Raw genomic sequence first — 24,237 nt, forward strand, 5'->3', positions numbered from 1 at the left:
CATCTGTAACGGCTCTAGTCGAGTTGATACATCACTATGAACGAAAGTCGTTGTTTGTTGTGGCAACGGGGTATTGACTTAACATCGCAAGACGTAGTAGCGCAATTTGAAATTACCTATGCCCAGGCCTGGTAATGAATGTTCCTCTGTCGAGGTCGAGACCCTACCACAACTTTTTTTAATCCTCTTAGTGCATCCAGGGAAAATAATAAACGTCTTTTGATGTCTATTAAATGTAGTATGCGTACCACGGAGCGAGGTCGGCTTTGACACAAAAGCAACATTTTCTTTCACACAAACTACCTAAGTACTTATATCTTGTTCTGTTTAGATTGGAAAAGTAAAGATTTAAGAATATGATAGAGTTTGGTTCGTTAAGAAATAGACTCGGAAGGTTGCAGGCTGTTGCCACTTATTATTACTAAAACTCGAAAAAACTGCTAGAAAATGACCACGCTGGATCGTTTATTCGCCTCCGAAACCTCCCACCGAAATCGTTAGCCGTTTTCGAGACCACCGAAATAAATAGAACATTTATTTTATCGTGAACTCGTAATACTGTGTTGGTTTCTTGTCGTGCGTCACTAAACTTCTAGAAACCCGTACGGTGCGGGCTCTGCGGTTGCAAGCTAATAATATTTTCATTTCCACGACCGAAACCGCGGAAATAACAATTTACACGACGGCCTGCATAGTGAAACTCCCAGCCGCCGCAACAACAGAAACAGAACGCACGTACTTTAAGCCGAGTTTAGACTTGCAAGAAAAATCATGCAAGTTGCATTACATTGCGGTGCTCGATTTACCACTACAATCTCGTTGGCTTTACGGCCTCGCAATGTAATGCAACTTGCACGATTTTTCTTGCGTCTTTTATTACCTACTACTAAATCGGTCGGATTTTTTACATTACTATAGATAAGTACAATGTTTTACGAAACAAATTTTTGAATCAGGTATTTATTACTTACAGACGGACGTCCATATCAATGAACTAAACCTTACGATAGCTACGTCTGCAATAAATGTGTGTTCGTGCAGCTCCACCACCTCCACACTGTAACAAGACACACATTACAAAAACCTTACCATTACCTACCATCGGTGTAGTAAGGTGATTGTTGGGTTTCTACCCAATCAGTATGTAGTTGAACTATTCCGGTTTAATTCTGATTCATCATAATGTGGTCCAGCGAAGTTTTATTTCATTGTATGGCATTTTATGCGCTTGTATGAAAGTTAGCGTCAGTAAACTATTTGTGTTTGATCATGGTTTGATCGCTTTCACTGCGGCAGCTGACAGCAGCTCAAAGGTCAACGGCCATATCGGTTATGCAGATATTGCTGATTCGGCTGACTCCGTCCGTCCGACGTACGAAGGCAGATCTTCTCGACACGGATCTAAGTGAAATGTCGCAACAACTTTCTTTTCTTAGGACAATAACGTATAGCGGTCAGCAGCACCAGTGTCTGACACAACAAAGGGTGCAAATAAAATATATTTCTATTTCATAAATAAAATATCTGATACGACAATTTCTAGGGCCGGTAGAACGTGTCAGATATTTACCCGGCTTAAGGTTCAACGTCAGTCAGTTCAGTTGCTGTTACATCTTGAAAGATGACAGACTACACTTGCAAGTAAATGTGTACAATCTGTCTTATTCAGATCAGTTTTATTCTGTTCATAAACCTAACATAAAAATAAGACAAGTACGGCAAAGCTTGTGTTGCATTCAGAGACTTACTTTATTTACGTTTCTCTCAATGCTGTAGTTAGTAAGTAGCTAAGCTAGTGAGGAAACACTACAGAAGCGCAGGACGTCCAAAATTCAATGTAATCATAATTTAATCTCTGGATAAATCGAAACCTTTAACGGTGAACAATAACCCTCTGGGTGACGATAATCAATAAATGTAGCGTAATGTTATGCCTGTCACGGTCACGTATGTGGAGCGTCGACGCGACAAAGGTTTCGCCACCGCCATTGTCTCGTTGTGAGATCGCGGCGGCTGCGCAGCCCCGCGTGACTCGCTGCTCAGCTGCCGGTTGTGACACCGCCGAAAAACAATATATCATGGGACAATTTACACCATTTGACCTACTTACTACCTTCACACCATTAAGGGAGAGCAGTCCTCGAGTGGCTACCACGGACTGGAAGACGAAGCATTGGCAGCTTAGACCTCCTATTAAAGAGACTAACGACGTCGTGAGAGTTGCGTGCAACCCGATGCTAGTGGCGCATTGTCGTTCATTGCGGCGTTCTAAGGGGGAGGCCTTTGTTCAGCAGTGGACGTCTTCCGGTTGATGATGGACTGGTTAGATAATTTCCCCAAAATCGTTATTTCCTACTTCTTAGCAAAACTTCTAATCGCGTTTTTTCCCAATATGCTTTTTTACTGAAGCTTTTTTTACAGTAGGTAGCGTTGTCCCAATCAGAGTCGACACATACAGTGTCGATGGAGCTCCGCGTAAGTACTTTTGGCCCTTCGTGCTGATGAAAACTTGACATGACCTGAACCTTCCTATTATTCTGTGTCGATTCTGATTAGGAAAAAACGCTCCTGTGAAAATAAGCTTCAATAAAAAAGCGAATGGAAATTTTGCTTCTACGAAATAACGATTTTGGGGAAATCTTTTTCCAACCCTTTTAGATAATTGCATATATCCATGACTCGAGGAGGTTAGGCAGTACAGTCAGCATCAAAAGTAGCTGGTTACTTTTGATGCTGACCGTACAATACAAACTTCGTATATATTCATCCTTTCATCATTCATATACAAAATATTTGCCCCTACAATATCCGGCACAACGAAACGTGCATAAATATGTGATACGACTTCCGTATTTCTGGGGCCGCGCCGGTATACTTAGGTAGTAAGTAGGTAGGACGTGTCGGATATTTTTGCATGCTCCGCTGTGGCAGATATTAATGCAGGAGACTGGACTTCCTATATTAAACCACATTTTGTCTATTTCTCTGCCGTATATTTTCTGTGAAAACATATATCCTACCTTAGAACGTATCTCACGCGCCTGCCCTTGGGAATGCTGCGACAGAGACAAACATGGTGTCGACAAATCCATCCTCGGCCGGCGCTGCTGGCCGCAACCGCAAAGCAAGTGTCAGTCATTCATTATCGGCGCGCGGTTGTTGACTGGCGAAGGCGAAAGTGAAACCGGCGGACGGCGCCGGCGCCGCGCCGCTGCCTTCACAACAACGCGCGCGCGCGCCCCCGCGTCGCCGCGTCGCACTACCGCCCTCTATTAGAGACTGTCATAAATGAGCTATCGAAACACGATTCTCCCATAAAATTTGTGTTAAGTATATACTAGCTACATAGTTAGTTATGATGTCACTTAAATTAAATGACAATTTAGAATTTACAGTTAATTGAAAATAACTTCAGGTTTCAGTGCTTAAATAAAGTGTTTTTTAATCATAATCGCGTGTTTATACATAGTCTCATTCTCCTAACTCTATTTTTACTGTAAATTCCTATATTTAAAAAAAATACACATGTTGCAGATACGCGGTATTTACGCATGTAGATAAGTGGATTTGCACCATCCCCGACGATTTCTCTATCCATGCTTTCCTTCTATCTACAAACCTGAGACCAAAAACAAATGTTTTCAGTGTCTCATTCATTAATCTCTGGTCGCATCAAATGATAATTAATTACTAATTATAGAAGCGTTTTGGAAGCGGAGAATCATCCGAATCCCATTTGTTACTGCCTGTTCTCGGGTGCTCTAGTAATCGCTCATTGCAGTATTTGTTGCGCGCAAGCTTTATCATTATCAACACGTCGTGGGAACGTCTCACGAGACCTCCGCCGTAGCTGTAGAGTCGGCAGCTCAACTAGTACCTACCTAGCGAATTAGAATTTAATAATATTGACATACGATTACCTTTAGTTGACACGAGTCTGATTATTGTTTAAACATCTTCTACTTTAAAAGCAATTAAAAATAAGGTAAAATCCTATTTGTTTAAAATATGTAGTAGGTAAATGACGCCATTAATATATGGCCTGAAATGGCGCCGGCGCGTGCCTAAATCAATTGTTAAAAAACATACAAACGTTTTTGGTGTGGTTGTTAGGTCACTTAATGATTATCGTTTTTTTTTTACTTTACTTGTGTCTGTGTTGCGAGGTTTTACTTCTTGCCACATACTTACTTACTTGAGTTTGCCATTTATTTATTTTTTACATGAAACTGACCGTGATTGACCCCTATCTCACCTGATCTAACTGATGATCTGATGATCTGTGATGTATTCGAGGTTACTTTGATTTGACACCTCTACACGTTGCTGAGAAAAAAAATGGCCGATATAAATTGAGAGAGGGAGTAAAAAATAACACTTGCAATATAAAATACTAAGCATTCACCAATCATCAAGGTAGCTTGACCCACAGTGTTGTCATGTCCCTACCTTACAATTTTGTTTTTTGCATTAACCCGCGGCAAAAAAGTTGATTGAGAGAATTGTTGCTGGCCGTACATGCGCACACGACGAGTCGAATATCAATGAGATCACGGCATTGTTTATCGGCTATGTATACAAGCGTTGCGTGACCTTGACGGACGCGGCTTGTATGGTGATGGGAATTTATTGCGAGCTTCCGCTGCGCTGGTCGGACCCATTGCTTATTGACATTACAACCATGGAGTCATCTACGTAAAGTGGAGGAACCGAAACATCGATAACTTGGCACGTTGTTTATGTTGCAACGTCGATACCGTCCTAACCCTGCCGTCGCTTTATGTTTTTGAAATAATCATGTATGTTAGGAAGAACATATGTGATTTTCCCACTAACGTCGATAAGCCAAAGGCTACTAGAAACACAGGGAAGCTTAAAGTTCCATCTTACAGACTGGCTAAAACCAAAAAGTCTTTTCTGGGAAATTGCATACGTTTTTATAATAAAATTCCAAAAAATATTATAAATGAAACGGATACAAAATTCAGATCTATTGTCAAGAAGACAAAGGCGTATTATAAAGTTAATGACTATATCATGGACAGGGATATTTGGGAATAATTCCGATCCGCATTAGCGATCCCTTCAAATAGCGAACCTACTGTGTTAAAAATAAAGTTGTGTTAAATACTTGTGATGTATACATATCATTTAATAATATTGTAAATGTTTTAAAAAAATATATACCTACCTCGTTGAGTTTCTTGCCGGATTCTTCTCAGCAGAGGTTTTTCCGAACCGGTGGTAGTTTTTTTTTGACATTCATAAGTGCTTGTTATAGCTTAAATTGAATAAAGATATTTTGACTTTGACTTTGATAAATAAAGACCATGCTGTTATTTTTGGAAATTCCCACGGGAATTTAGTAAAATCAATTGTACTGCGCTCGTGCCGTCTGCCGAAAATACCACGTTCCCAAAATACCACACTTTTCAAAATACTACATAACCTATTTTTATTACATTGTCATTATACCAGATGTCCAAAATAAGACATTCCACCAAAAAAATTACTTCCTTGAGTAATCTTCGATTTTAGTAATGTGGTGCAACAAGAATCTGATAAGCTATAAATGTGGTAAATACTCGTCCGAGGTAATGTGGTATTCTGGGAATGTGGTATTTTAGGCACGAGCGTTCTACTGCTGTATCATATGATTTACCTACGTGTGCGAAGCCGCGGTAGACACTAGTATAAATTAAAGATACTTTTTGATTGATCTGTGTGAAGCCAATCCCTAACGCTGTGTTGTGTTGTTGTCGCAGGGGCGCGGAGCTGGGCGACGTCAGCCTGCTGCGCCGGATGCCCAACGTCGAGGTGCTGGCGTTCAGGTGACTGCTGATGGTGACGGTGACCATTCAAGACCGTAGTCTGCCACTCCGCACTTGTCTGGCGAACCGACAGCCTGCGGTGTTTTGATTGATCTGTTAGTCTGGCGTCTTCTGTTGATCTGTCCCTCTGCAATCATCTGATGAACAGATGGCCTGCAGTCTTCTGGTGATACGTCAATTTATATTAGCGTGAAGAAGAAGAGGGTTTTGGGAATATAGTAAAGGGGAAAAGTACCTACTTACTGTGTAAGTAGTAAGATTTTTCTTCTACTGTTTGCAGTAAAAACAAAAGGGACAGACTGCCTAGCAAGACAGAAAACTCGAAATCAATTCGTCAAAAGAACGGTTTCATATCAATGTCGCCTCCTTATTACTCTGGATTCTCGTTAAAACTGACCGTAGGTGTCGATGAACAATGTGCAATACCTGGCTAGCAGAGACATTGTTATGTTTATGGCTACCTGTGGTAATCCAGTGAGCGGGGTCGCGACCCGTCTGCTGGCGCGGTGCATGCTTGTGTCTAGTCTACACCCCCGGGGAGCGGGAGGATCTTTGAGTATTTATCTAGATAAATACTCAAAGGGGAGGATGGATTGTCTAGCGTGGATATTGGTTGCAACGCTTGCGAAGTTTCCAATTACTATAGGCTATCTACGTATAGTAAACCGCCGCAATCATGATCCGTCGGGCATCTTGTTAGGTAATGAGGTTATGTCCAACAAGCCTGCTGGGGTTTATATAGGATCATAGGATAGGACACATTTTCTCCAATGGTCCACTTCCTAAGGACTTTTAGGAGCACTTCCTTAAGTAGCTTTTTTCATATGCTTACTTTCCCAGAATCGTATCAAAAGTCGTGTTTGAGTTCAATGTTTTTGGGACAGAATAAAAAGAGACATTTCTTATATGTATGGCCGAAAAGTGTAGGAGCTGTTCGTTTTGAGTATACTTGGAAATGAACGTGCAGCAGCGCTAGCGCAAGCTGCCGGCGATTGGGCAACGCTGCCCGCGCCACGCTCTGATTGGCCGCAACCTTGCCACCCGCAATGGCGGAAGCCTGATAACGCGCCGTATGCGCGCGCCCATCTTACATCTAATGTGGGAACCTTCATGGAAACTGGCTCTTTACTACGAAGTGCAAATTCGAACTTTGTGTGTTGCCGTCCCGCTGATGCTTGTATTATTAAAAACGAGAGTGAGAGCACAGAATAACTAATGTGAGCGGGACGGTACGATACGAACTACGATTTTCGAATTTCGTAGTAGCCCCTCTGATCGTAAATGATCGTAAATCGTAAAGGAGAGAATGATCTGAGACGTCCGACCGGCCCGTGCACGTTAGTTCTCTGTACTGTAGGTATAGTTTGTGGTGCACGGCTTGGCGGTCGCGCGGCGTGCTGTTCCTAGGTTTCCATTGAGCAGAACCCCGTTTCGCGCAGTGCTCAGTGTTGCCCGAAGAAAAAGTTGCTAAACATTAGGTAAAAAGTAGCTAGTTTCGCAAAAAATACTCTGTTGTAATATAAGTTGTCAAAAGTGGCTAGACAAAAAAAAGGCAACATGGGATATAAGTCTTTAATTATTATATTTCTTTCTCTTACATTATTATTTACGGAAAAATGTATTCAAAATCGATGTCATCTTGTGATGTCGAAGGTCCGGTTTCTTCATTTATTTCGGGTTTCTTAGTTTTTCCAACTTATTTCTTGAAGGATATTACGTAGGTAGCGCACGGAAGTACGTTTTATTTACATTACAAATTAAATTGATTGGAACAGAGGTAAATTAGCTACAATTAGGAACTCACTTGTAAATTAGTTACAGTGTGGCTAAAAAAATTTGCCCACATTTTTTTTTGTAGTTGACTATTTCGTAAATGAGGCTAGATCTAGGTAGCTAAAAATTGGCTAAAGTGGCGACACTGGCAGTGCTGCTCTATCATATGACATGAAACAAGCACGCCGCGCGATTTAGCGGAGGCCTCGGACATTTAGAGTTAGAGCCTATTCCACCGCCTTATTGTCACAAAGTGACAATAAAGTGATGCCATCTCTGTATGTTTTGTCCGAATAAACAGAGACGGCATCAGATTTAACTGTCACGAGTCAATGAGTGGTGAAGCAGGGGGTTAGCATCTTGTGTCTCTGTTTCCAGTATAAACAAGATCCGTTCGCTGGTGGACTTCGCGGGCTGCCGGCAGCTGCGCGAGCTGTACGTGCGCAAGAACGAGATCCGCGACCTGCGGGAGATACGACACCTGCGGCGCCTGCCCGCGCTCGCCTCGCTCTGGCTCGAGGAGAACCCCTGCACGCACCACCCCGAGTGAGCACACACACACACACACACACACACACACACACACACACACACACACACACACACACACACACACGCACATCTTTTCGTATTGCTTACTACAGTGGTGTATGTACAACGAAGAGTCACTGAAAACCAGCGGGAACGAGCATTCCCTCCGTTTTTGTGAGCCTCAAACCAATTACGGCCTGCGGTTGTATAGTTCCTTTTGCCTAGCCCTGAAGGGATGTAGGGCACGTTAATTAGAAAATGTATTGTCGTATTTGGCAGGTACCGCATGACGGTGTTACGGAACCTGCCGCAGCTGGAGAAGTTGGACAACGTGGCCGTCGAGCCCGACGAGCTGCAGGAGGCGCTGCGCCGCGGCGCGCTCATACCCGACTCCGACGACGAGGGGTACTCGCAGCCCCAGGTAGCCTCACACTCGTCCGTTTATGCTTGTCGCGCCCGACGAGAGTCTCCATCCCCAAAACAACGCATACGTGGCCAGGAGACGATCAAGCTGCAGCTTGATGTAATACTCGTCTGTTTATGCTTGATTCAAACACAAATTTTCATCAATCCAGCTGCTACATCGTCTCTGAAACCCTTTACACTTTGGATAATCCTGAAGTTGATGGTTCACATCTAGCGCTATCCCCGACTGACGTGACCGACGGTGCGGCTAGTGATGTAGGCCTCCATTCATTGCGCGGCATACGCAGATAATCTACACTAGAATATTCCTAATAGTCAATTGGTGGTCTGTATCGCAGGAGGCGTACGCGGAAAGCGTGCGTAGCGGCGGCAGCGGGGGCGGGGGCGGCGGCGGGGGGCGCGGGGGCGGGGGCGGGCGGCGCGCGCGGCGCTCCAGCGACTCCAGCCCAGAGCGCGACGAGCCCTACCGGGAACACCCGCGACACGACCAGGTAACGGGGGGGGAGGGTCGCTTCAACTTAAAGGCCGACTTATGTCTTCTTCTTAAACGAAAAGAGATATTCGTGCATGAGAAAGAAAAGGAGCGAGATACAAATATTGACGTATCAGACAGGATGACAGGATGAACTATATCTCGCGTTTCGTTTGCTTTTCTTTGTAATGTGTATTTTACAAGTGTTTTATAATCATGAGTGACTTAACACAATTTGTGTGTTATTTTGGTTTCAACTAATAAAATTTGTTTGTGAATGTGTATGTTAACATACTGTTATGTTTAAGTATTCATCGTCGGGTATTGTATTTTCAGCGTATAGGCTACGGCTCCACTGTGGCGGGGACGAGCGGAGCGGAGAGGAGACATGTAGGGATCGACCAATCATAGACCAATCAGATTAGTCGATCCCTACACGTCTCTTCTCCGCTCCGCTCGTCTCCGCCACAGTGGAGCCGCAGTCTTACGGCGTTTTTTCGTCATTACCGTTTCTGCAACTGTTCTGAAAAGAGATGATGCTCAGGGTAACGTTTTTATGAAAACTAAATACAATACCGATGCTAAATCTAAGGAGATCAAAATTCTTGAGACTTCTTTCCGTTGTGCTTGTAATATAAACGTAATAAAAGCGGAATGGTAATGACGTTGAATCGGTCATAAGACCTGAATATTCACCCTGTAACAATATACTGCGTTGTGCGTGTTGGTTGCGTGTGTGTGGTACTAAACTAACGGCGTTGCGCGCGCGCAGGGCGGAGGGCGCGCCGCCGGAGACGGAGCGCGAGCCGCAGGTAACACCCCCCCCCACCCCCCCCACGCCTCAAGTACCTACTGGCGCCCTTGAATTGGGTCCATATCGGCTCGCATACTTATCGAAAGTCCGAATGTAATGTTTCTCAGAATGATCGTTTGTCATAACTCTTTTTTTCTCGAAATCCAATAGTTGTTCAGAATTGTTATGAATCAAACCTAACCTAACCTATAGTTTTCTATAGGATGACCATTTAAAATTTAAGGTTTCAGTGGAAAAAAAACGATGATTCGGACAAAAATTACGGTATGACTAGCGAAGAGTATGCGAACTTTGGCGCTCCTCAGCATGATGGTAATGATGATGACGTCACGATGCTTTTAGATTGGTAGAAAAACTCGAGCCTTCTAACTCGAAATTTAAAGGCTTAAGTACATTTTGGCGACGGGCTAACGGAAAAGGCTTTCGAACAACTATTCGTTTTATTAAGCCCAGTCTTAAAAAGGGCTACAGCTTTTTAAAAGGCCCAAGTCTTTTTCGAGGCCCAGCATTTTTAAAGCTGACAGTCTGAAACTTGGTTTAAGTATCATCTGAAATCTCTGTAATGGCAAATAACAGACGTGACGTCATTTGTTGCTTTGTTGCGAAATCGATGTTCTCGATGTGTACCTAATTTAACTTACGGGTTGTCACCAGTGCCTTATTTCACGAAGCTACGAGTTACTATTTACAAGCGGTAGTCTTTGTTTAACACTATGCATTGAAAAGAGACTACCGCTTGTAAATTGTAACTTGTAGCTTTGTGATATGGGCCACAGTAGTACCACCACCCCTCAAGGATTCCACCAGTTTCCAGGTTGCACTACACGTGACGTCGGGCAATCCTTTTCATAATCACAACACAATCTCTTTGTGGGATGCATGCTTTCAGGATGTGATTTATCATTTTGTATTCGATTTTTTGTTGGCTATTTTCGCTTATTTTCCACTATATTAACTAACGCTTATAGCTTGGTGGTATTTTTGGCATGCTGCTGTCACAGAGCCCAACCTCTATTGAATCCAACATAAATGATAGAAAGAATCGGAGCTTGTTCTGCAGTTTGGTTTATTTCAGATGAGATGACTTCTACTTTTCTTAAGTTTTCGTCTGATACCTAACGCCAAGTTTTTCGTTTCACGTTCTGTTAACTGTTCAGCTCAGCACAAGCACACTTTTTTGCTTCCCTGGGGTATTGAATCATCATGAGCTGCTTAAGTTGTTATATTTCTGTTACTTTTAAAATGCTGTTGAGTTAAAATATCCTAGATATGACCAAGATAATGGTCTAAGCTCCGAAAAAGAGAGGATTTTCACCGAGCTGTAGGATTGCGTTTCCACCAGAAATGTCGAACCAATAGAAACGCTTCATTTACCTATTGGATCGCTCAACGCATCTCTGGTGAAAACAACTCAACCAAGTTTGGATATGTAAATGCAGCGTTCCTATTGGTTTATGATTATGACAAACACATTCCCGCATCGTATCCTCGCACATCACTGGTGGAAACGTAGCCTAAATATCAAATTAAATATGTTACAAATGTATGTCTGTGCGTTGGAAGTGAGTATCGTTAGTGAGCACTGTACGTTGTAACTGTTGGTCTCTCCACATCCACAGCCGTGTCCGCTGTCGCCGCGGCGCGCGCCCGCCTGCTCGCCCGACGACGAGCGGCTGGAGCACCCCGCCATGACGCGGTCGCACTACGACGTAAGTATATAGTCTAGTCCAGGTGCCGCCAGCTCGGCCTCTCAAGAGCCTGGCTTTAAAAACTTGCCACAAGCTGGTGGTTGATAGGACAGGAGTCGCGCGCCAGGCCCTCCGACCCTTACCGACTGACTTCAGTCCAACGCGACGAGCAATAGGTGAGAAGGACGATTCCGTCTGCATTTCGGAGGTATGAAACCAGCAGTGTTGCTACCTCCATTTTTTAGAAGTTGCTAGAAATTTTGTAAAAAGTTGCTGGTTTGTGGGAAATTGGCTCTCGATATCGCTTTGTGTATGAAAAACAGACAAATAAAAAAAACGTTTAATTAGATGATAAATTTAAGTCGTTACATTAGTGAATTGGTCGCTAATTTGGCAACACTACAAGCCAAGTAACAAAAGTCAATGTCCTGTGTAATTCTTACTATCATCTGTCGCTCATCACTTTTATAAAACACAGTTTCAATGATGTATGCGCTGTACCGCGGCAACTTAGTATGTCAAGGTTACCGTGTTTAACAGTCTTTACGGAACGGTCCGACATGCCGCTCGTAGGCGGATACTTTGGAGGTGCAAATCCCCTTCCGCTTAAGGTTTTGACTGTCAACTACCTTGAAGATACGGGCTCTGTTCATTGCGTGGCCGAAACGCTCGCTGCATCTACACAGTGGTTTCCTGGCAACGCGCAATGAACAGAGAAAACGTTATGCCCGCATATAACGCACGAGTGAACTGAATGCGTAGATAACAATATAATTACAAGAATAAGACCATGTCTAGTTGTACAACGCGCAGTTTAACCAGAGATCAGGCTATGTATATCTAAACCCCACGCTCTCATCCTCACTTCAACCGAATGGCTTAGATTTGATCATCAGCACAGAATAAGTAATAGTACAATCATCGGTCGAGTTTAGAAAGTAATTTTATTTACCAGTAATATCATCTTCAATAACATTTGAGTTGGTAAATACTCCAATCAGAAATCACTTTCGAGAGGACATAATATTAGTTTTAATATTTATCAACTCATAAATATAACGGTCTCGAATTTGTGTTGTGTTAACCCATTCAGTGCCGTCGACGCCCATCGGCGTCTTGGTGGACCCTCTTATAGTTAAGTTTTACACAACACTGATTTAAACCGCTTAAAAGCGGGGTTTCACATGACCACATGAGTAAAATCATCCAAGTAGCAGTACACTGCGGGCCCTGAAGAATCCATTACACCGTAACTAGTTCAGTAGCCCCGCAATCTATAGACAATGAGGGTTACTTGACAGGCGAAGTATCGCTAGATGGCGGTAGTATCGAGAGCTCTGTTTGGCTGCAGCCTCGCTCGCGATTGGCTCATTCAGACATTAACCAAAATTGACAAACGTGACGCAAATGTCAAAGTTCCTCGCCTGTCACTGAGACCCTCATCGGTTGAGTTTAGGGTGGTTACAGCGTTTTTTTTTCTGCGCGTGTACGGTTGTTTTTGTGCATACGCGCTTACACTCGCGCTACATTAAACCGAATGCGCGTGTACGCGCTCATTTCTGCATGTTTAACGCCCGAAGAAATCAAAACCGCACTTGTACACGCGCTTCCAAATAAAGCTATTGACATTGATATCTATGTAGGTACCTTACGGGCACAGCCCCTGTCACGGACGTCAACAAACTATAGTGAAAGGTTCATAAATCCGCGCTGTGAACAAATTTTATGCGCCGTTTTGATGTAAGAAACATGTGGTCTATACTTATACATAGATGTCGATGAATAAAGCGCTAGTCTGAAACCGCCCTTATGGCTAATTGGTTGAGTTTAGTCGTGTCGTGTCGTGTGAACCCGGCCGTAGCTAGTGCGGTAGCGTCGTGTGTGTGAGGTGTGAGGTCGCTCTCGCTGCAGCAGCTGTGTGTTGCAGCCGCGGCGCCGCGACGACCGCGACCACAACCACCCGCCGGCGCCGCTGCGGCACTCCGTCTCCGCGCACAGCGTCAAGGTAGGTCTAGGTACCTACCTACACGCACGCACGCACACACACACGCATACACAGACACAACACGCACACACAATGATATAAATTAGCCTTTTATTACATTCAGTTACTAATTTAATCTTTTTCATAAAAACATTGAGTTCCTAGTTTTCTTTTTACCTCAGAAAAAAGCATTTTTTTCTTCAACAGCTTCATACACACGCGCACACTAAGGCTGTGTTTCAACCAGAGTTGTGCGAGGAATGTGTTTTCATGAAACAATGGAAACGCTGCATTTATCTCGCCTCGCTCCGCTCAGCTGATTCCACCAGAGCGGTGCTGTGCGTGCGAGGATAGGTAGGCAAATGAAGCGTTTCTATTGGTTAATGAAAAACACATCCCTCCCAACACATCCTCGCACATCTCTGGTGGAAACGCTGCCTAAATTGAACTCGTTATACACTAAACTTGTAAAATTACAAACATTTCCGACCCGACATGGATTACATTCCGTAGCAAATTTGAAAAGCTTTAGGTCCAGATGCTGGACAAAATTATTGAATATGTGTGCAAATAGTGACTTGGCTAACAATGCTTTTGGTTCTGACACGACGCACAGTATCTACTAACAAACATGTTCCGTTATCCATCACGTTTCATCAGCATCACAGACCGCTATAGAATCATTTTGCTATTATACTCCTGTAAGATTTGCAATAAGGAAATATCAGAGGATATTTGATATTGATCTTGTCCCGAAGCAAAGCTTGTGTTATAAATATCTACTGAACAACGGATAAAGCGTTCTAGTAATACGTAACACAATTTTTGATGATATTTGACCCTGAACTCTGCTTTTGTGATACAGTCACCAGCACAATATCTGACACAACAAAGTGTGCATAATATCTGATAACGACGCTATTTTATTTGTACACGCTCCGCTCTGGCAGATATGTGCAGGTGACAGGTGACTGAACAAATTGCTGGTGTAATTAATGAAGCCGTGGCGGCCTAGTGGTTTGATCCTATGGCCTGTCAAGCAGAGGAGCGTGGATGCACAGAAAAAAAAATGAAAAAGAGACTAGCGCTGGGAATCGAACTCAGGTCCTCAGCATTCCGTGCTGCGTGCCATACCCCTACACCACCACTGGACAGGAGTCTAGACATCTCTCTTCATTTTTCTTTTTCTGGGTTTTTTTTCTGTGCAACCATGTTTCAGTTTGTATTTTCGTTGGATTTCACGGGATGACCGTAAAAGTAACAAATTTGGAGTTGAAATAAAAAATACAAAAATATTCCAAAAACCAATCTTCCTCTGAATTTTTCCAAAGTGATGTGCAAATCATCGTGAAGAAACTTGTACAAACCTGCGAAGCGAAGTAATTCAATGGTGTGCAGTGCAGGTCGATTCAAAAGAGCTGGCACGAACGGATTGAATGAGTGAATTAAAGTATCAGTGTGTTTCCTTTTTACTTCACAAGTAAAAATCAAAAGTCGTGCCAACTCTTGTGTATCGACCTGTATGAAGTTCTCAATCCGCACTGGGCCCGCGGGTGAACTGCGGCGCACTCTTTCATTGTGAGAGGAGGCCTACCGAGCGGTGGGACGGGTACAGCCTGTGATAATGAACTAAGCGCGGTGTGTCGGCACTCGGCAGGAGTACGCGACGTACGCGACGAACGGCGACGCGCGCTGCGGCCGCGCCTCGCCCCCGCCCCCGCTGCCGCACCACCCCCCCACCCCCACCACGAATACTACGAGCGCGGCGACAGGTCAGACCACATACCACATACCACCAGCCACCATACTCGTACCACATCCCAGTTACTTCACAGGCGCTCGGTTGTTTTATGCGATAACCGCTGCGTCAAACGCATTGCGTTCGACGCACATCTAATATAACTAATTTCAATCCACGCAATTTAATTACTAAACATGCGTTTGCCGCTGTGCGACCAAACCGCTGTTTAAAATCCGGCGACCGTACGGAATCGCAGTCACGCATCGTATGCGCAGCACCGTTTTTATAGTATGCCCTCCACACCGCTGCTTAAATAAAATACGCATATGGTGCGGAATCGCAGTGACTTGCCGTAAACGTCACGACTTTTGTTCGGTAAGGACCTGACGTTTACGGCACATCACTGCGATTCCGTATTTTAAGCAGCGGTGTGGAGAGCGTGCGATAAAAACGGTACGCATACGGTGCGTCACTGCGATTCCGTGCCGTCGCCGGTTATTAAGCAACGGTTTGGTCGCACCTTAAGACAATGTTTAGTACCAATTAAATTATCTGATGCAAATTGATGTTGAAACAACCGAGCGCTTTATGGGTGTTATATGTTTTGTTTTCTGATGGATGCACTGAAAACCAAATTTCACTGCTGTATCTATTTCAGGCTGCGTTTCCACCAGAGATGTTCGAGGATGCGTTCCTCGCAACGCATGGAGGAGGTTTATCGTAAACCGATAGGAACGCTTCATTTATTTCCTCGCTCTGTGCAGCTCTATAGTGGAAACAGCCCGGCGGAACGGGACAGGGTTCTACTCTACTGAAGCTTATTTTGACAGTAGCGGTTTTCCCAATTTTAATCTAAAAACAGAAACATACAATACAATACAATACAATACAATTACTCTTTATCGTACACCAGAAATAGTAAGCGAAACATAGGTAGGTTTAGGTTATGTTAAATTTGCATCTGCCCGAAGGCCCAAAAGCACACAGAAGTACACTGTTTCTGTGTCAGTGGGAAAAAAAGCATTTGGGGAAAAATGCGAATGGAAATTTTGCTACTAAGAAATATCGATTCTGTTAAATTGATCTCGGTTCTCTTAGCATTCGCTACTCTACGTGGCTAATGCGGCACTTGTTCGCCGTGGTGGCTACTAGATGGCGCCAGCGTGTTTACAACAGCGAGCGCTCGGCTCGTGTTGCAGGTCGGAGTACGGCGCGCGCGAGTGGGAGCGCGAGACGGCGCGCGAGCGGGACAGCATCAGCGCGGCGGGCAGCGCGCGCGAGCGGGACAGGGAGTACCCCTCCGCCGTCATGGCCGAGCACCGCGGGTTCACGCGCCGCCCCGTCACCAGGGTCAGTATACGACACACGACACACGACACACGACACAGGCACGATCGAAGAGTGTAGTAGACGCGGTGGCGCGGCACTGACAAAGTAGTCTCTTTCTATGTTATGGTAATTGTCAACACTACTTTCTCTCTCACGATACCAAATGAGTGAGCTTTCTTTTTTGTCAACTTCAGTGAGCTAGTTGGAAAGCAAGATAAATACGCAGTTTTCCGACAAAATACGATGGCAATACATTATTCAATAGATCTGTAATGTATGTGTGGTGCAATGTGTTGTCGCAGAACTCGAACCTGCTGTCGGCGCTGCTGTGCCTCGTCAAGGAGCTGGACTACCCGAGCCTCGAGGTCGCCGAGATGGCCGTCAGGTGACGTGAAACAATCGATGATTATATCATGACCCCGGGGAAGGGGGGGAGGGTCTACTACGAAATTCGAAAACTGAAGTTGGTATCGTACCTTCCCTCTCGCTCTCGTATTCAATAATATAAGCGCCAGCGGGACGGTAAGATACGAAGATCGAATTTTGCACTTTGTAGTACAGGGCCAGGAAGGGCGAAATAAGTCCGATCCACATTGACAATCTCTTGCTTCAAGTAGCGTATCCAAAAAATAATAATTTCAATTTGGAAGCGTTCAAAGTCTGCATCTTGTATTTTATATATATATAAAGTTTAACGTTGTTAACTTTGCAGCCTGAGGGTTCCCCCACACATATCGATACAAACAAAGCTTTATATGTAGGTACGCAATAAGAGCGAAAACGACGTCCACGCGTCGGCCGAGCCGCTCCGAGCCGAACCGTGCCTTTTTAGCTGTTATTGCATGGGCATAAAGCATTTTTCTATCGGCGTTCGCCGGTTCCGCATTGATAGATGTGGGAAGACCCTAAGGGTGTTCACCACCCATTGATTAGTTTTAACTGACCGGTAAACGTGATGCCGTCTCTCTGTTTGTTTTGTTCGAATAGACGGAGACGGCATCACGTTTATCCGTCAGTAAAAAATGTTAAAATTAATAAAAGGGTGGTGAAACAGCCCCTAAATCTCATAGTTCGAAAAATATATGGTAGATGATTTGTCCACCTGTCTGTTTAAGGTTGTCGTAATAGTTTACTGTATGTCGCAGATGCCGCATGGACGAGCTCGCCAACAGCCAGTGACGGCGCGCCGCGCCCGGCGCCGCCGCTTCCTAGCGCCGCCCACGCGTGGGACCCGCGCCCGCGCCCGCGCCCTCACTGGACTAACGGTCCGCTCAAACTTGCAAAGGCGGCCGACACTAAAATACAGTCAAACAGAAAGCCCCGTCGAGTATGGTTAAAAAATGTCTACCGACCCCAGCGTATTATACCATGACTGTAATATGTAGCAGCGTGTCAGGCAAGATTACATTCTTTGTATTGAACAGTATGAGACTATGGCCACTAGCACGTTTCCTGACCAGCCGTCGCCGTCGCGTGCTGTACGCGCTTGACATTTCGTTCCTGATACTTTCCTATTACGGTCATGACGTGACACCTTAAAGTGTCGACCCGGGAATGAACGAGTGAACGACTAGTGCACGACCAAATTCATGCTCTCACGTAATTTGTCATAATCATAAAGGCACGAATTATTAGGTCGTGCATTATTGTCGTACATTCCTGGTCGACCATTACAGGTTGTACATTAACCGCTCCCAGGGCCGTCGAAACGAGACGACTGTATCTTCGTGTCCGCGGCACTTGCACTACACTCGAAAGGAAATGACCATTTGAGTTTCATTGGTTAAATAAGAATACATCCCTTTAATGAAAATGAAAAATGAAAATGAAAAGATTTATTCGGGACACACACATATAAATAATAGATACAGAACAATAACATAATAATAATAATGTGAAATAAAATAAAACAAGATTACAAAATACAAAAATAATTAAAAAAGAGAAAAAAAAAATATACTTATATATATGCGCCCGAAATGGTCCCGCCTCAGCATAAAATGCGGACTCCTTTGGTGGAGCCAGCGCTGGTCTTCCGGCGAGACCATTTTAGACGTTTACTTTACGTTTTTATCGACTATGTTCATACTACAAAAGTATTTGTACCTATTGTAGTATATTTATATTGTTTTAATAAACCAAAAAACAAAGAATGTTAGGTATAAATAGTAATTACATTTATTTGTATTTTCATTTTGTCAATGAAACTTAGTGGCACTTTTTCTTTTGCATAAGTGGTAGGTATGTTTGAGCGGACGAACTCTAAACGCGGACACGAGAGACAAGACGTGCCCTCGCGCAGCCGCACGGCCGCGGAGACGCACCGACACAGGAGATTAGTGACCACGCGCTGAGGGACCTCGCTCCTCAACACGCGCCACACTCGACCATCGAATTCAAATGTCAACCAGCCCAATAAATAATCAACAACTTATTTGGATAAGCAACAGTTTGATAAATAGCATTATAGATCTAGTGAATTATGCTTTTCCATCGTATTTTTTTATCAGATAAGTTCGTACAGTTTGATTAATTCGAGTTAACACTTGACAGATGAGCGTGCCTTCAGTCAATTTTCAACTTTGACGTCATACAAATAAAGCCATTTTTAGTATACCGCTACCCACGTTTACAGATTATGTAAAAACTATTTTATTTGTATGACGTCAAAGTTGAATATTGACTGAAGGCACGCCCATCTGTCAAGTGTTAACTCCAAGTAATCGTACTGTATTTATCTTACTTTCTCAATAAGCTTCAGTAAACTTCAGTGAGCTAATTGAGAAAACTTTTACGACAAAATACTCACTACTTCTATAACTTGGCCGTGCAGGCAGCAGCAGCAGCAGCAGCAGCAGCAGCCTTATTGTCTAACGCTCGCAGCCGCAACTTAACTGCCACATGGTACAAGAAGTTAAAAAAGTCGGACATTTCACACCGAACTTGATTAATAGTATGACGTATGCTCAGTTGAGCGGGTATTTTAGTATCACAATTCACAACTAAACTTTTTTCTAGTCAATGAGGGTTTTCAAAGAGTGGAAATATCGCTAGATGGCGTTAATATCGTGAGGTCCGTTTGACGTTTGGTTGCGATTGGCTCATTTAGTTATTATTAACGCCATCTAGCGATATTTCGCCTCTGTGTAAACCCTCATTGTTTTATACGCAAATGTTTTGTCTTTTTTGTTTGTAGAACTAAATTTTACAACACATTGTTTTTTTATTTATTGTAATGCTGTAATTTTATACTGACAAATAAGTGATGTGCTGTACCAGTTAACATGGCATGGTGTTTTGTAATGATGTGATATGAAATGAAATGTTCCAACTTTTTAAACTGCCCCTGTACAAGTGTACACACGACGACAGTTTTTTTTTTTGTGAGATTGTTACATGCGACCGCGTTGAACTATAATACCCCTGCCTTCAGAATAAATAGGCAGTTTCCTGCTCTCTCCTTTATTTGTATACTTTTAAGCGAGTGTGGAACCGGTTTTTTTTTACCTTTTTTACTGTTAAACAAACATCACATTTTGTAATTACTAAATATTTAACATCACATTACATTTAATGAAGTATGTGTAGAGCGGAAAGTTGCCTGAACCGTCTTCAGCTGTCAGTGCAAAATGTACTCGTATAGAACAAATGAGCATAGTAAACTACGTGACTTTTGTAACGATTTCGATACTGGCCTACTGACCATACATTGGATGCATTTAAAATTTAATCCAACATCCAGGAAGAAACAATTTTGTACATAAAGGAACACTGAGTGAATATGATTATTGTTAATTATGATGACCGAAATATAGCACGACTTGTGACGTGATAGTGACGCGACGAACGTTTGTGATACGCGGCGGGCGACGCCGCGCCGCTGCGCTAGTTTGTATATAAAATTATGTTAATTATTGTATTATGATATTATGAATTATGATTATGAGCGTTATTGTTAAGTGACTGAGTCGATACTAGATGGCGCTGTTTATGTTTATGCATGTTATCGTTTGCGCCATCTAGCGGAAGCTTAAGGAAAATCGGTTATGAAATTTTGTGAATATAATGTTATATTATACTGTGCGAAAGTGAAACGAGGCTGTTTAACTATTTAAATGCAATAGCTAAATCTTGACATATGTATGTTCATCTAGATACTATAAACTGTAATGTCTAGTTATGAATGGTAGACCATGTCAAATGTAACTAAGTAAGATAGATCTACAGCGCATTTGTATATAGATATTTTATTTTCTGTGCTTCGGCATCCGCCGTTTCGATTGTTATGGATTGCCATAGAAAAAATTGCCTCGTTTCACCCTCGCAAGGCGCGAAGGTTGTCAATTACGTCGCCGAGCAATACTGGCCCGCGCGGGTTGTGCTAGGGTCGCAGCGGCGCGTCGCCCCCGTCTCCAATATACAACTTGCCCTCACGATGTTGTTTTATTGACTACTTCCTGACCTACCCCCTTCATGTCCGCTACTCCGCTACAGAAACAAGTTAACAACAATTTCAAGAAACGAAGCATTCGCATTGGCGTGATAACCATGCTACTAAAACGGATTACTCACACTAGTTTCTTTTCCAAACCAACCACCAACCAATATATTGGTTTTAAATCAATTTTATCATGTCTGAATCAAAATGAAGTATTTAATTATTTTTTCATTTCATACTATCATAATAAATAATATTTTCTGTATTGCCAAAGGAACTACTGCGAATAATCCACTAAGATTATTTATTAAGAAATTATTAAGATTATTTATAAGATTATTTGGAATACAGAAAGATCAAGCTATTAAATAATAACTTTCGCGCAATTTGGACATAGCGTCAAAAAGCTTCATCAAGCTATTAAATAATACAACTTTCGCGCAATTTAACATAGCGTCGGTGAGCGTTTTGTGTATTTTCCGTATAAGTATTGATTTTGGCACGTTAATGTAAGGAAAGTTTTATTTTAGATATTGTTATTATTTATTGCCCTTCTTATTTCTACAAATACAAAATTATTTACATTTTATTCAAGTTTCAACATTATAGGCACGTTATGATTTTTAAATGAAATGCCAAAATCCATAGATATAACAAAAAAATGCATATAGCGGAATTGGCAATCTCATCGGTTAAAATTTTCTGCATTAGAATGCTGGAATGGCAAACTGGTAAATACTGGGAAAATTATATGGAAGCAGATCCTTCTAATTTAAAATCACCGCCACACAAATGCATGTTACCTAGGCAATGAGTAGCACGCGAGATGCCGCGAGTGAGCTGAACTGATTTTGATATACACAGAGAAGCCGTAAGTAGTATCACCAATAATACCTAGTTATGTTATGGTATTTTATTAGTTTCGAGAGCAAACATAATTAAGCCAGGTAAATTTTTGATTCATTTCGTAAAAAAAACTAGTTTTTTTAATTAAAAGTATAGAATGAAACGCGCAAGTAGTTTGTCCAATTTTATTCTGAGTGGAACGAAACGTATAATACCGGTATTTGGAACTTTCGTTTCGACGACACTAGTTATAATTATTATGGCAACACTGACCTGCAGGGCTACTATGAAACTTGTAACTCGAAGTTCGTGTCGTGCGGTCCCTCTGACACTTATACTGTTTAATACGAGAGCGAGAGGGACCGCACGACACGAACTTCGAGTTTCGTAGTAGCTCTGCTGACCGTACCGCGCCATCTTTCTTTTCGCTTCTGTCATTTCCGTGATTCGCGTGATTATTATAGGTTAGCTCGTGTTTTATTCTACAATACTATTTTTAAAATCCGTTCAACCTTCTAAACAGTGTCAAATTGTGTATTTCAGATAATCAAAATGCAGAACGACGCTGGTGAATTCGTTGACCTGTACTGCCCCAGGAAATGGTTAGTGTCATCGTGTTTTAGGTTACTCGATCTGGATTTGGCCATACTTTGGCTCTGTCACACTGATTCTGACTATGTGAATATCGATGGAGGCGTGTAGGGTGGTTTTTGGGGGTCTGTAACAGTGCTAAGTGTTTGTTGTTGTGGCAGCTCTGCGAGCAACCGCCTGATCCACGCCAAGGACCACGCGTCGGTGCAGCTGGTGATCGCGGACGTGGACCCGGCGACGGGCCGCGCGGGCGACGCCGCCAAGATGTACGTCGTGTGCGGCGCCATCCGCCGCATGGGCGAGAGCGACGACTGCATCGTGCGGCTCACCAAGAAGGACGGCATACTCACTAAGTTAGTATACATTTTATTTTGGTTTTTATTCATCGCTTTAGCTATGGATAGGCGTAGGAAATAACATTCATACAGCCATAACATAACAATGATGGCATTCTAAGTTAACCTAATGCCCAAGTAAAATTTATGATACGAGAACACCAAACTTTATGTAATTTATGATAGTTTGATGTTCAAATGACAATAAGGGGTGACACTCTTTCCCCACTCGGATAATACCGGGATGGACTGACCCTGTTTTTCGTAGAAGCACATGTCAGTTTCTATGGGCTTGTACACAAAAAACAGGGTTGGTATTTCCATGTCTATATTATCTGGGTCGGGAAAGTGTGTCACCCACACTAAGTCCTTTCTAAAGGACTCTGAGCGTTAGGAGGTAAGAACACCAAAATGCAGACACATCACTATAGTTGGGGAATGATAGGCAGGCCCCTGTGAATGTCTACCTAAGTACCTGACTTCAGACAACATTCATGAAATTATAAACAAACTAGCTGTACAATATTAATGTCCAGTTATTATTTGACACCACAGCTTTTTTTTCCATATTCTGATGCAGTAATAACTGCATTTACAATAATCAAATCAATTTTCTTTAAATGGGCTATAATTAATTGGACGGGGACGAATGGTGGAAAATTGAATTGTATTGTAAGACTCTTTATTGTACATAAAAACAAATGAAAACAACAGAACACAGGATAATAATATGTACCAAGGCGATCAAACAATGCACTATAAATACACATACATAATATAGGTACACTCTAATACATAATAATAAAGTCAATAAAAAATACATATCAAGACAAAATATAAAACCACACATACACAAAATAGAACACACAACACTGCCTCTTATAAGAAATTGCTGTGGTGATCCTGCATGCTCCTATGCCTCCCTCTCATAATAAATAAATAATAATTATACTGTCATCAAAAAATACAGAGGAAGATCAAGGCGAATTGTGCAATTTATAATGTAATGTAAATTAGTTATAAAATACTCAACTTGACTGTCTTTATTTTCACTACATCTTTTTCCTATGAATATAATGTTCTCTTATGTCCACAAAGTTTAGCTACTGAACTCTGTTGGTGTTGTGTCATTAATGAAGTTAAGTTTTGACTTCACAGACCCCTAGTATGATTTTCCACGCAATAGGCTTGTTTTTCCGTTTGCTGTTGATAACCCAATGTTTTTATTGTTGCAGGAACTACTGATGCCGTTAGTCTTGTAAGAATAATTTTATAAAATAAAAAAAAAGTATAAAATTGTATCTGGTTGTTTTATTTCAAACTAAACTATACACAAGCTTTAACTGAATACCCGTTTTTCAATATTTTTCATTGCATTATTAATAGGTGTAGACACGCACTAAGAAAGGATTTTTCGAAATTCCCACAGGATAGGGAA

General features: G+C 42.5%; 2 protein-coding genes across 2 annotated transcripts in view; both read left to right on the plus strand.

Annotated features, from left to right (window-relative positions):
* LOC141443268 (uncharacterized) overlaps positions 1–17,863 on the plus strand; it is a 37,750-nt gene extending 19,887 nt beyond the window's left edge. The window contains exons 2-11 of the mRNA XM_074108475.1: positions 5,766–5,831; positions 7,983–8,150; positions 8,415–8,556; positions 8,900–9,052; positions 11,467–11,556; positions 13,463–13,540; positions 15,177–15,329; positions 16,437–16,610; positions 16,892–16,974; positions 17,735–17,863. Coding sequence (XP_073964576.1) covers positions 5,766–5,831; positions 7,983–8,150; positions 8,415–8,556; positions 8,900–9,052; positions 11,467–11,556; positions 13,463–13,540; positions 15,177–15,329; positions 16,437–16,610; positions 16,892–16,974; positions 17,735–17,768 — 1,141 coding nt within the window. The 3' untranslated portion in view covers positions 17,769–17,863. The remainder of the gene's footprint in view (positions 1–5,765; positions 5,832–7,982; positions 8,151–8,414; positions 8,557–8,899; positions 9,053–11,466; positions 11,557–13,462; positions 13,541–15,176; positions 15,330–16,436; positions 16,611–16,891; positions 16,975–17,734) is intronic.
* A 4,392-nt stretch (positions 17,864–22,255) lies between these two features.
* On the plus strand, positions 22,256–24,100 carry RpS21 (ribosomal protein S21). Its single transcript, XM_074108596.1, has 4 exons — positions 22,256–22,337; positions 22,417–22,475; positions 22,626–22,817; positions 24,035–24,100. The coding sequence occupies exons 2-4, from the start codon at positions 22,426–22,428 to the stop codon at positions 24,042–24,044; spliced, it is 252 nt and encodes an 83-aa protein (XP_073964697.1). The 5' UTR covers positions 22,256–22,337; positions 22,417–22,425; the 3' UTR covers positions 24,045–24,100.
* Positions 24,101–24,237: the final 137 nt, after the last annotated feature.

Source organism: Choristoneura fumiferana, chromosome 27, assembly GCF_025370935.1.
Source record: "Choristoneura fumiferana chromosome 27, NRCan_CFum_1, whole genome shotgun sequence".
In the NCBI taxonomy this organism is placed as follows: domain Eukaryota; kingdom Metazoa; phylum Arthropoda; class Insecta; order Lepidoptera; family Tortricidae; genus Choristoneura; species Choristoneura fumiferana.

Coding starts and splice junctions, on each gene's coding strand:
- RpS21 (XM_074108596.1), top strand. CDS start 22,426: ATGCAGAACGACGCTGGTGAATTCGTTGACCTGTACTGCCCCAGGAAA. Junction 22,476..22,625: donor CTGTACTGCCCCAGGAAATG/GTTAGTGTCATC, acceptor TTGTTGTGGCAG/CTCTGCGAGCAACCGCCTGA.